Source organism: Archocentrus centrarchus, chromosome 16 (genome assembly GCF_007364275.1).
Source record: "Archocentrus centrarchus isolate MPI-CPG fArcCen1 chromosome 16, fArcCen1, whole genome shotgun sequence".
NCBI lineage: Eukaryota > Metazoa > Chordata > Actinopteri > Cichliformes > Cichlidae > Archocentrus > Archocentrus centrarchus.
The window spans coordinates 31,809,403-31,822,523 of record NC_044361.1 but is presented as its reverse complement, the minus strand read 5'-3'; the positions used below and the strand labels follow the sequence as shown (position 1 = coordinate 31,822,523).

At 41.7% G+C, this 13,121-nt stretch overlaps 1 protein-coding gene across 2 annotated transcripts in view; it reads right to left on the bottom strand.

Moving 5' to 3' along the window:
• Positions 1-12,957, bottom strand: part of ago3a (argonaute RISC catalytic component 3a) — a 33,435-nt gene extending 20,478 nt beyond the window's left edge. For both annotated transcript variants that reach the window (XM_030749706.1, XM_030749707.1), the window contains exon 1: positions 12,195-12,957. In XM_030749706.1, the coding sequence (XP_030605566.1) occupies positions 12,195-12,213 (19 nt within the window). In that variant the 5' untranslated portion in view covers positions 12,214-12,957. The remainder of the gene's footprint in view (positions 1-12,194) is intronic.
• Positions 12,958-13,121: the final 164 nt, after the last annotated feature.

The following is a 13,121-nucleotide window of genomic DNA, read 5'->3' as shown; positions in this document are numbered from 1 at the left end:
TGCATTCTTTAGCTTCCTGTGAATCATGATTATGGGCGAGTCTGTCACTTTTGAGATGCTGTAATGGTGCGTGCAAAGTGAAAATATTTCAAGCTCCATCTCAGTTTCTGGAGAAAAGCTCAAAGTAATATCAAAGATTCAAGTGAGACATATTTTCTTCATTTGTTAATAAAAAAAAATGATTTAAGACTCAAACATTCTCTGCAGAAAAGAAAGAAACCAAAAGATATTTTCTTTTATATAATATAATCTGATTTTCTTTGTGAAACCGGCATGTTGGAAAAAAAATTGCATTGAAAAATGCATTCATTTGCAGACACTACCACTTGCTAGGAACAGAGATGGGACCTTACAGCATTACGCACAAGCCAGGCAACATGCTGAGAAGTTGAAAATTTACCAGGCACTGCACACAGATCTGTTTTCACAGCATTTTCCGAACAGCCACCCTGACCCCAAATCATTCAGCAACAGCCCAGATACCTTTCCCCGTATCTTTCTTTCCTGAAAACTGCATTTCAGTTCCCTTCACAAACAGACATAACAAACATGCTTATCGACAGAAGTGGGACTGAGAAGGTCTGAGAGGAAATTTTAACTGGGGATGGAAGTGGTGTGGCCATGAGAGCAGCATAGATCTCACGCTTTGTTGTAAAATACCACCAGCAATATAAAAGACTTCGGAGGCAACTCAGTTCATGACATCTGAACATTGATATTTTTATATGATGACTAAGACCCTGACAGTCAAAATCGGGACGCTTGGGGTTTGCTAAGTGTGTGCTAAGCTGTACAACCCCTAACACACAAACTTGCATCTGTAAGCGTTCGAGGAAACCTCCTCGAGTTGAAAAATGCCACAACGCATGAGTGTGTGTATGCTGTGCGCTTTCAGGTAATTACAGGAAGGATGTCTCAAACAGATGAGAGTACATCTAATCTATCAGTATGTTCTCGTTTCCCTCAGGCTGTTCGTGTTTTATGTAAGAATGGCAAAAAAAAAAGTCAGGGGAAAAAAGGGTCCCCATTTGGGTATTAAACAAAAATTTTTATAACTCTGGAATTTGCCATTCAGACCTTGGGATCAATTTCTCCCTCCTCTGGTTTAAATTTAGGGCAGTAATTTTTAAAGACCATTACAGGATCCAGCAAAAGCCACCACACACAGAGACAATAAGCATGCTGTAATTTTGTGTTTCTAAATTTTTTTTTCTCTCATAGCTTCCATCTGGGTAACAAACCACACCAACAGATAATTCACAGGTGCTGCTGCTCGCTCCTCTCAGCCAGTCAGAATGGCTCACTGTGCATACGGCTGACCATTTTTAAAAAAAACACTCAAAAACAGGCTGCATGGTGGTTTTGTGGGAGAGTTCCTGGTTTGAATCCAATGGCTAGCTTGAGCCTTTCTGTGGAGTTTTTTTCCTGCGTCTGCGTGGGTTCTGTCCAGGGTATGCCCTACCACTTGACCTATGACAGTTGGAATAGCCTCCAGCCAACTGCAAACCTGAACTGGATAAGCAGAAGAAAATGGATGGATTGCCATTTAAGAGGTTAGAAATAGTCACTAAATCTAAGAAAGTTCTGTCCTTCCTACTTATACAGCGAGTTAGGAGGATGTCAGCTGTCCAAGCTGAGATGTTATGAATCTCCACAGTTTTGAAAAAGGAATACTAAGAACTGGCTCCTTTCGATCATCGAACATTGACAGGAGCCAGCTGAGTTGGTTCGGGCATCTGACTAGGATGCCCCCCCTGGGCGTCTCTTGGGTGAGGCGTTCCGGGCATGTTGTACTGGGAGGAGGCACCAGGGCTGACCCAGGACACACTGGAGAGATAATATCTCTCGGCTGGCGTGGGAATGCCTCAGTGTTCTCCAGGTTAAGCTGGAGTGAGGAAGGCCTGAGTTTCTCTGCTCAGGCTGCTGTCCCCGCGACCTGGCCCCAGATAATCCTGAATATTTCAGAATATGAATTAAGCCAGTTTCAATGATAGCAGATGACTTTCCTTACATCAATTAGTTTTTAACACTGTAAATATTAGTTTTTTAAAGCAATATGACAACCAGAATCTACACTGTTTAAATATGCTGCTGCACTCTGAGCTCCAAACATGGCTGTTAATGTTGACACATCCTTTTTTTTTTTTTAAACTGTATCAAAGCTGCTCCTACACCTTGTGCAAAATTAATGCACATCTCACTGTACATCAGCATGCCTAATATGCTCCACTCATATTTTGTTGCCATTTTTTTCCCTGGATGCACATCTTCAAATTCCACACAGTAGTAAACTGATTACACCATTGTACTATCCCATACAACCCAACTCTAACAAGCCAGCTGGCATTTTAAAGGCAATACTCAGAGGTGCAATGCAAACATCTACTGTAGTTATAGAAAACACTGAATTTTCATCTGAATCAAACAGTATTTCTACCAGTGACAACTTCCTTATTTGTGCTACACAAAAGTAAAGGCAACTATGGGCGATTCCTTAAACTGATTATTGCAGCATTATGTGGAGCTCCTGTGTGAAAACGAAATGGCTTAGGAGAAATGTTGCTGCAACTTCCAATTAACACAGATTGACAACATACTAATCGAGATTAGACCTGCTTTTTTTTTTTTTTTTGGGGGGGGGGGGGTCCCCTATTGCCCTCAAGTTTAAACCTATTTGAGAGCTTATCAAAGATCACAGTCAGCATTTCTCTGAATCTGTTCAGTCTGTTCCAAACTCAGCCAAAAGCACTTCGGCTCTTTCTGCCTCCACTCCCACTGTCACATCATGATGAAATAAATAAAAAATCCACATGCACTTATTAGTGTTGCATTAGCTGCCTTGGTGGTTTCTTTGTATCAATGGGAAATGTTTGGTAAAGACAAGGGGGGGAACTTAGTTTATTAATTGTAAACAAAGCTACTGAGCCATCAGTGCTGCACTGCTCTGCAACGGTCCACATGGAATAAGACTCAAGTAAACATTATAAACCAATAATTGGGATGCCTTTCTTAGCGTATGAATATTTTCAAGAAACATCTCAGCAATGTGAACTCATTTCACTCTGCCGCTTTGCAGCACAACACAGTCACACTGTACACAGTGGGCTCAGAGCCAGAATAACTAGCTGGTGAGAAGCTCGGCTGACATCCAGTCCCTGCTAACCCCCTTAGCCACATCCCCCAGTACACAAACATCCACGCTACTAACGAATGCACATGTCCACACAAGCCCACACATCAACACACACACACACACACACACACACACACACACACACACACACACACACACACACACACACACACACACACACACAATACAGCTGTTGTGTTTCTAATCCTGAGTAGCCAGAGCTGTGGGAACAGGGAGAGTGCTCAGTGGCCAGGCACAATGGCGTCAGTCCCAGCAGGCAGATCCTAGAAACACACACACACACACACACACACAAAGACTGACAGTGAGCAGGGAAGGATTGATGCACGTCACACACAGCCAGACTCCTCCCTTCTTTATTCCCCCCACATCAGTCTCAAGAGTGTTGCATCTGGCACCCAAGGGAGTCGCTGCCACTCTCTACCACGGACAGACACTAACAAGCTGCCACATGCTGACAGGTTGACAAGTCCCTGGTCAGTCACGACAACATTCAAAAATGCTAAAATTCCCACTCAGGACAAAACTAATGCAGAATGTGAGCCAAAGAGTAAATGCTGAGTAAAATGTAATTAATACCAGAATGCAATTATTTTAAATCATTAATACCATGTGTTTAACTGAAAACAGCACAAATGCAAAGCTTTTATTTTTTTTTTTTTAAGCAAATATTTTTTGGCTTTTCTTTTGTTTTTTCTTTGTACCAGCCAGGGTCTGAAAAGCTGGAAACAATAATGGGCGCACTCTGGTATAAAGAAGCAAACCCAGGGAAGGTGACCCTTTCAAAAGTAAAGAAGCAAAGGATTTTTTCAACATCTGAACTATAGGAAAATATCATTTAAAATGATATGTATTGGGGCGCCTGGGTGGCTTTGTGGTGAAGCCGGCGATCACATACATATGCCGCGTTGCGTTGCAGGTTCAAGTCCCGGCCCGTCGCCAATTTGCCCCCTGTATCTTTCCCCCATTTCCTGTCTCTCTCCACTGGTGATAAAAGCCGCTGTGGCCAAAAATGCAAAAAAAAAAAAAAAAAAAAAAAATGTATTTAAAAAGGCAGGATGTCACTTAAAAAAAAAAAAAAAATCAGATTCTCTAGTGGAAATCACTGCATGGGCTCAGGAACATTTCTCATACCCACTATCAGCAAACATATTTCATCACTGCATTCACAAATCCATCCATCCTTTACATCCTGCTTATCCGTTTCAGGGTCGTGTGAGGGCTGGAGTCTAGCCCAGCTGTCACAGGGTGAAAGGCAGGGTACACCCCGGCATTCACACATGCAGGTTACAATTCTAACTTGCAAAGAACAAACTGTAAATAAATACAGATCGGGACCATCCAGCTCAGTCCCAGCGCACAGTTTAAAAGCCTGATTCTGAGGGAATAAAATGAATGGGCTGGCATTAATACAGAGCTTTTCTAATCATACAGACAACTCAAAGCACTTTACACTAGAAAGCACATTTTGCCTTTTCCACACAGATTCATAAGTGCTTAATCCACCTTGCATTTGTGCTGACAGCCAATTCACAATCACCAGTTAACCTACCATACATGTTTTTTTGGATTGTGGGAAGAAGCCAGATTAAAATGGTAAACAGACTGCTATTTATACAGTGCTTTTCTACTCTGAGCACTCAGAGCACTGTGGTATGTAGTAAAACTACATGCCACATTCATTCATTCACATACAATGCTCTTACTCTGTGTTTTTTTTTTTTAAAAACACTTGCTAACTATCAAGAACACAATCCCACTTCAATGGATGCATCGAAGGTTCAGTATTTTGCCCAAGGACACTTTGGATTGCAGAGTAGGAGGGCAAGTAAGTCAGGGATTGAACCACCAGCCATCTGATCAGTGAATGACCTGCTCTACCTCCTACACCACAACAACCAGAATACCTGCAGGCACAGGGAGAACATGCAAGCGCCACAAAGAAAGGCCAGGAGATCAGGAGATCCACACTATTAATGTTGAATGACACACACCAATCAACCACATTTAAGCCACTTCCTTAAGATGGTACTGGTTCCTCTTGTATCATGAAAACGGCTCTGACCTCTGGGGATGTTCTGCGGTGTATGAGACATTGTGACTGGTTGCTGTGGGTTGCAGAGGGGAACGTATGTGGCACGTTTCAAGCGATCCTGCGGACAGTCAATCAAAATGGGATCTTGAGAATTTGAAGGGAGTGCAGGCGCCACTGCCGTGTTGGTAAAGGTCTGTAATAATATTTAGCTGGGTCATTTGTGCCAAAGTGGCAGCCATATGAATGCCAGGACCCACGGCTTCCCTGCACAACAATAGGTTGTACAGGTTTTGGGGCACCACGTGTCCCTTTTTCCAGGGAAGGTCTTCTTTGTTTCAGCAAGAAAATGCCACACCACATAATATGCATATTACATCTGTGTGGAGAAAGAATTTGAGTGCTAAATCTGCTGTAGACAATCAGCAAATTATGAAAATGAAAGAAAGGAAAAATCTGAAAAAATAAAACAGACATGGGGGGGGCAAATTATTAAGCAAACAATTTAAAAAAACACTTTCAAAACTGTAACAGCTGGTGTTGTTCAGGGAAAAGCTCCGCCTGTTCCAACCTTTTTAATATGTGTTATTTATAGTTCTGGATTTTCTAATTAATTTTGATTGACTTTATTTTTTTATTTTTTTTAAATCTGTTTCATTTCAGTTCATTTCCAGATTAGGAAATGGTTTTCATTTTTATTTCAGTTAACTAAAATGTTTTTTCACATGCAGTTTTAGTTTAGCTTTAGTTAACCTTGTTACTGGCATCAGTTTCCAATTTTTAAATTCAGGTTCATTAAGTTCCAATAGGCAATTAGTTATTTTTGTACCATTTTTGATCAAATATGGGGTTTCAATTATTGCATTCTGTTTTCATTTACAGTTAATACAGCGTCCCCAGTTTTGCGGAAAAGTGTGTGTGACAAAATTTCAAGAAAGAAGCGGGTGAGGGGATTTTGAGGGGGTTAGGAATCATCCATTATGAGAAAGCTCTTCTGACTCAGTGGCGTTAGGCTGTCTGACTCAGGCTACACATACTTTATGCACACATTCATTCACACTCACTCACTCACACACAAAAAGTAGCAGTTCTGTTAAAATGACCGGGAGAATTTATTCAGGCAGATTAAATGGAGCTTTCTGTCTTGCTAGTCCACCCTGAGTGGAAGAGCGGATGCTGCCAGGAGCTGCTGACTTTTCATGTGTTCCTGGGCTACAGCATGACTGCTCTCTCACTCAGAGTTTTCAAGCACTTTAATTAATTAATTAGAACCAAAACAGAGCAACATGTGATGTTGTGTTATAGTGTTAATAAAAACCTGCTCACATCGAAGGGATAGGTTTGTCTAAATTAAAAAAAAAAAAAAATAGCTGCAATTAAATGAACAATTATTTATTAAAGATTATGGACAACAGTTAATAACTTTATACAACTGTGGTAAACAAAACGAGCATCAACACGTCTTTTAGCCTCTTTGTACAGTTTTCATTTAGACCATTTTCCACACTGCTACAAAGAGCATCCAAAATTTCAGCTTAAAGTTTTATATCTACTCAAGATATACATCTAAAAATGCCAAAAAGATAAATCAAACACAGAGCCCTGATAAGAATGGAAGTAACTGAGCGTACTGAAGAACTGCTGTGGTCCTCTGGTGAGAGACTAACACATCAGCAGATGGTTAAAAAGGAAGAGAATCACTGGCCTCTTAAATGATTCCCTCTGGTTTTGTTGAAATATTTTGTCATTACATCAGCTGAGAAGCATGTAAATCAGCCTCCTCTTTTCCATGAAAATATACCTCTAACTTACGTGACTGCGTATTGACAACTCTCATGTGAGTGCGGAACGGAATAATGAAGACAGTTTTCTGGATCTGATTAGCAGATTTCTGTCTGCTAAAAACAACAACAACCCCACACAGATTTCCCTATCTCAGTCCCCTTCTTCCTGTCTATAATTTCCCCCAAAAATGAGCCCCTTGCAGCTCCCCCCAAAATACAGATCCCAGGAAGGGGGGAAAAAAGCAGGGGGAGGCAGAGGTGGAAAAGCAGCATGGTCTGGCTGCTCTGGCTTCTAATCTCTGTGACACATCACAAACCTCCAGCCTTCCTCCTCCTCCTCCTCCTCCGGATCCCCCTTCTCTCAAATACACACCCACTATTTGCAAGCCCAAAACATGCGTCAGTTTGAGCTGCCTCCCAGTGTACCACTGCAACACATGCCTACTAGTTTTTAATGAAAATAAGAGGGCAACAGGCTTTAAATGGTTCTGACATCTTATTTGGAGCGCTTACTTGTTGGATTTTGGGGAACATAATCAAAGTCCTGAGTAAAGCAACCTTTATTTTCCCCATCTGAAGAACGAAGGTCAGAGAGAGAGAGTTGGAGAAAAACAGACTGAATCGTCACTCCTGCAGATTCTGCTTCTGTTAAAATATTGATGCTAACATTAACAATTTCAATATTACATTAAGAGCATATGTTCTGATTTTTTTTTTTAAGTGAAAAAAAAAAAAAAAGGAAAAAAGGTTATTACGTTTTCTTCGGTAAAAATAAAATCTTCCTATAATACAACTAAAAAGTAATGCTAAACTGCATTCTCCATAGAAACCAGCAACAATATGCCGATAGTTAGCATTATGGGTGGCTGGGGTTTTAGACAGGGGCTGCCTATTGTCAACAGGCTGCTTGAATGGACTGAGTATTATGAGGAGAGACTGCAAATCAAGTACTAAGCCCTCCCTCAAAGCCGACCCCACTGTCTGCTGAAAATCCACAGAGAATCAGCCTACAAGGAGAATGACAGCGAAGGCAGAGTTTCCCACTGAGGCACAGAGAACGAAACAGAAGCACTAACTCGGGAGGGAATGGGGGTGGTAACTGTCTGAATTTAAAGGGGAAAAAAAAAAAAAAAGAGCGGGAAATGCACAAGTGTGAGAAAAACAAGTGGGGACCAAAATGGAGAGAAGCAACCTACCAGAGAGCGTGCTGGCAGGACAAACAAACTAATTTCTCAGAGTCACTCTTCATTAAACTAGTTCATGTCCTATTAATGCATTAATGGACAGTAAAACCCACTTCTGAGGCTGCCTTTCATGTGAAGCTGACTCATCTCCAGCCAACTCAAATCCCACCTGGTTGCACAGTGTAGTGTGACAGGTGGAAGGTGGGGGGAAGGTGTCTTCCAGTAAACTGCATCTTTTAGTGAGCCCACTATGTTTATGTGTGCAGTTGCTTCCACTGGGACTGCAGTGGATGAAACCTTAATTTCAAACACCCCTTCTGTGATGATTAAAATGAGATAACCAAGATAAAATCACTTTGTGGCTCAGTAACTCTTGATTTGCCCTTCAGCACATCTTTTTTCCCCTTCAGTTTTGACCTTTTCATAAAGTACAAATTCACTACCTGCTATTTATTCTACGGCAGGTTTACTTCAGTTCACAATGAAATAATAATTATCTTAAATAATTATGATCTCAGCATCGACTAAGAAAAAGTTTGTGATTATTTTTTTTCCATAAATTGAGCTGCCCTAGTTGTAGCCACCATACAGGATTTTCATTATGATAGACTTAAACAATCATTTGGCTCTCTTCAGGCAGCAACACCTTAATGTGAGGGGGTTTCCCTGAACGGGCCTTTGATGATGCACACCAGTGAGCCTGATCAGCCCATGCACAATAAAGCCCATTGCAATTACAATATTATAATTCATATATTGATTAGAGACTGATAAAAACACAGCAAGCGCTGGTCCATAAATAGATAGCAAGCAAGCTGTGCAAAAGAGCCAATGTCCATAAATTAGACATCCTACACTCACTGTCAGTGTTACACATACTGTACAACGCTACACAATTCATTTCAAAAACCATACAGGTTCTTTGTTGAAATGCCTGATAAGGACAGGGGGCAAAGTCCTGCTTGAGAATTTCAGTTTTGCATTCCCTCACCTAAAATGTTGCTATTTTTAATTCTCCATTCTTAACTGGCAAAATTTGGGTGCAAAGCGATGTGTTTGATGTGATTATTTCCTTCTTGGCCAACAGTTACATGAGAGATTGATGACTGGCGGACAAACAAGAGAGTGCACAACAAATCACAGCACTAAAGCAATATATTTCCCAAAATATCCACCATTCGTTTAAAGCCTCTCTTGTATAGCGCCCTACAAAAAAAACCCTCCATCATACTGATGCATTTCCAGTTCAGTCTTTAAACAATCTGTGAAACTTCAGAGGTAGGCACCAACAGATGCACATGGGTATTATAGTGCGGAGAGATGTTTGTGCTGCGGTTTGCAGTCTCAGATTCAGATGTGTTACACCCCCAGTGCCACTGAAACCTTCAAATCTCTGCATTCTGCGTTTTAAAAAAAAAAATACAGATTATTTTAAATATGAGTCCTCCATAAATGTGCCTGTGATTTGAACATTGTGACTAATTCTGGCTTAAAAAGCAAACCATAATGAAATATTTTAATATCAAGTGAAAAAAAAAAAAAGGTTTGGGGACATACTGTGGGTTCGACACATCATAATGGATTTATTTAAAACTCAAAAGCCTTTTACTTATTAAACCTGTCGTTCTAAGCTCTCCAAAGCCACGGTTTCCACACCACATGAGCTGCTGCTCAGACCAGGACTGAAGACATGAGTTGCTGTCAGTTTCTAAATTGGCGCATGATGGGATCAATTTGCATTTTTGCACCACTCTCCAAGCCACTAACTGGATGGATGGAGGACCCCCCTTTCAGCTATTCACCCAAACATAGGGCTGACTGTGGCAGTTAGTGATATGGAAGTGTGAACCAGTGTGAAGACACAATATCAATACCCTGCACCCACAATCTTATACCATAAAACTGCCTCAGTTTATTTGTTTGTATTGATGCATTAATGTCTTCCAAAGTGAAAGCACGCTCTTTAACACACTTAATGTAAGACTGGCTAGCAGTATGCTCTGCATGAAACTGCACTTGCTGTGTTCTCAGAGGACACTGAGCAAACACCAATACACTCATGGCAAGTGTCCAAGTCTGCTGATTGAGGAGCTTGATTGATATGGTTCTAGCACAGAGTGATACAGAGGTACCCATGCTACAAAAGCTCCACAAAAGACAGAATTATACCAATAGCCTTTGAGACCTTTAATAGAACAAGTCCGCCAGACCATATCATTACAGTTATACATGCTGTAGTACCATCGTGTGGAATATTTCAACTAACTATACATCAATAGAACCTTCAGAGCCCTAATAATAATAATAATGATAATAATAATAATAATAATAATAATAATAATAATAATAATAATAATAATAATAATATGTATCAAGGTAATCCATAGTAACTACATAAGGTTGCTAAAGAGTGCACTAACCCACAAAGAAAATGAAAACCATTTTCTGTATCTACCTATTATGTTAGATACAGAAACTCCATAGCAGTGCATGCTAATGCACACACTCGAGCACATGGAGTACGTTTTGTTGTTAGCGCTTTCTATGCGAGTTTTGCGAACCCTTAGAAGAAGGATACAGCGCTCTGGGACACGTTGAATGCATGATATGTAATTGTAAATCTTCTGGTTTTATATGCACAAAGACTTATTGCTCTATCATATGTGGTTACAATATTACCGACATTTAAAAGCAGTCGGGAGCGCCGGCGCTACGGCAGGTCACAAGGTAGGCCAGTTACCAAACAGGCCCAGTTTTTTTTGTTTTTTTTTTGGGGGGGGGGGGGGGGGGGGGGGGGGGGTTGGTTTTTGGGGGTTTTTGTGTGTGTGTGTGTGTGTGTGTGTGTGTGTGTGTGTGTGTGTGTGTACAAAGTTAGGAGATACAGTTAGGAACTGTACAAAGTTAGGAGATAAACTAGTCGTTTGACCTGTGAGAACACACCGAGTTTAATCTAGTTCAAATACACATTTTACTGTTTAACTGTACTGCAGGTACTTTGTTACTTGGAAAACACCTTGTGGTCCCTTCTGCTAGCAATGCTGGGAAGTGTCCCACCTGGGAGGATCTGAGATGATAACGAGCAGAGAGGGATCTCCTCTGAAGATGAGAAGGAGGAGGAGGGCAGTGAACCAGCTGCTGTATCATGTGTCACTGGCTGATCAAGAGTACCTAGCATTCAGTTTATGGCCACATAAGTGGAAAGCTTCCGTTACAGCTGAGACAAAGGCCAGGTGGTTCCGACTGTTTAACTGCCACTAACACCAAAAGAAAGAAACTGGATGCAGCCAGGTGACATCTCCGATGCTAGACAAAAATGCGCAAGGTTACATAAGGTCATAGATTTAAAAAAAAAAAAAAAAAAATGCAGATAAAATTGTGTAATAACACTGTTTTCTTGTCTTTAAAGCCAATTTAAACCAAATTTCTCAGGTATTAAGATTCACAACTGAACTCATTAGGAAAGGTTACAAAAAAAATAAAAAATAAAAACTATAAACAAAGCATGGGCATGACGATGCAAATCTTAGACTGTGGATGCAGGAAGAGGATGTGCTTCCTAAAACATACAAAGGTCAGTCTGGGGTCAGTTGTTGACCAAGACCTGGGAAGTCTTGGAAGGGCACTTCACGCTCTGTCACAAGCCACATTAGGTTTGGGGTTGGAGGCTTCTCTTAATGCAGGGGCTTATCTTCAGCAGCTGTCCACACAGCTGGCTGATGAGTTTGCACTGAGAACTCTCCTCAGCACCCGGTAGAGATGTATTATAGATAGGCAAATATTTAACCTCTGAATGCAGCCCGGTATGACTGGCGTTTTTCAATGAAACCATTTCAACTGTGACGCATGTTTAGGCAAAATAACTGCAGGGCGGAAAAAAAACTCCCTGGTTACGGTTAAACGCCTTCAGCTGAAGAAAGCCCCACATCCCGATGTTTCATTTCACCAATGTTAGCTAATAATATTAACACTTCTCAGAAAACGCGACTCCTACGACTACAGCGAAGCAGCAAACGAATCAGTAAAGACACTGAATAAATTACCTGTAGTTCCGATTTCCATTCATGAGGTCAATGCCCGGTTCACTTCCCGGATCACAGTTGTCAAACGTTTGGGAGTCTTCCTCCGTTCAATCCGGTGTCTCCTTCGGTTGTGCACCGCCTCTGCAGCGCTGAGTGGCCGAGGGTCCTGGTCTCTCTGTGTGGTGTCCAAAGGGGGGGCTCCGGCACGGTCGCACCGCCGGCCGAGGGTCTTTTGAGTCTCCGCAAACCGCCGTTTGCACACGGTCAACGTATCCAATCGGATTTCACTGCCACGGCGAAAGCTGCTGACTGCTCAACACGGCGCTGTGGCAGTGAAAACCTGCTAGTTAGCCAAGTTAACTCACTAGCCAGGCAGGGGGGGAAAAGTGGTTGAGAAGGTGTCAGGATATCATCACAGCGAGGTCATGGAGTCCAAATGAATCCCTACCGATATCTGATCATTAAAAGAGACGTCATAAATTCGTATCTACGGCAAATCTAGCGTCGGGAAAGCAACACTAATTAGCTAGCTGACTAGCTAGGCTGTAGGATAGTTGGAATTCTGTCAGACGACGGCTACTTTTACTGCGTTAAAAACAGCTGCTGACATGGCCTCTTCTCCCGAGCCCCGTATCCTGACGACGTCGTCCTCTGTAGTATTTGTCCAGGTGCCAAAAATAAAGCTGTCAGCACCGCGTTGTATGCACCGATAAGTGTCACGATCTCCGGTCTGGTTGACAGATCAACTCTGCAAGGCTTCGGCAAGCCAGCTAAATATGGTGAAGTTGCCTTTCTGACACCGACAGGAAGAGGTGGGCCCTGTATCACCAGACGTCATAACGACCAGTTCCGCCCTCACCCAAAGGTAATCCCACCTTTATGAATAAATTTGCGTTTCAGACTTTGGAGGGTTTTTTTCTTCATCTTACCATACATTAAAATCTAAGA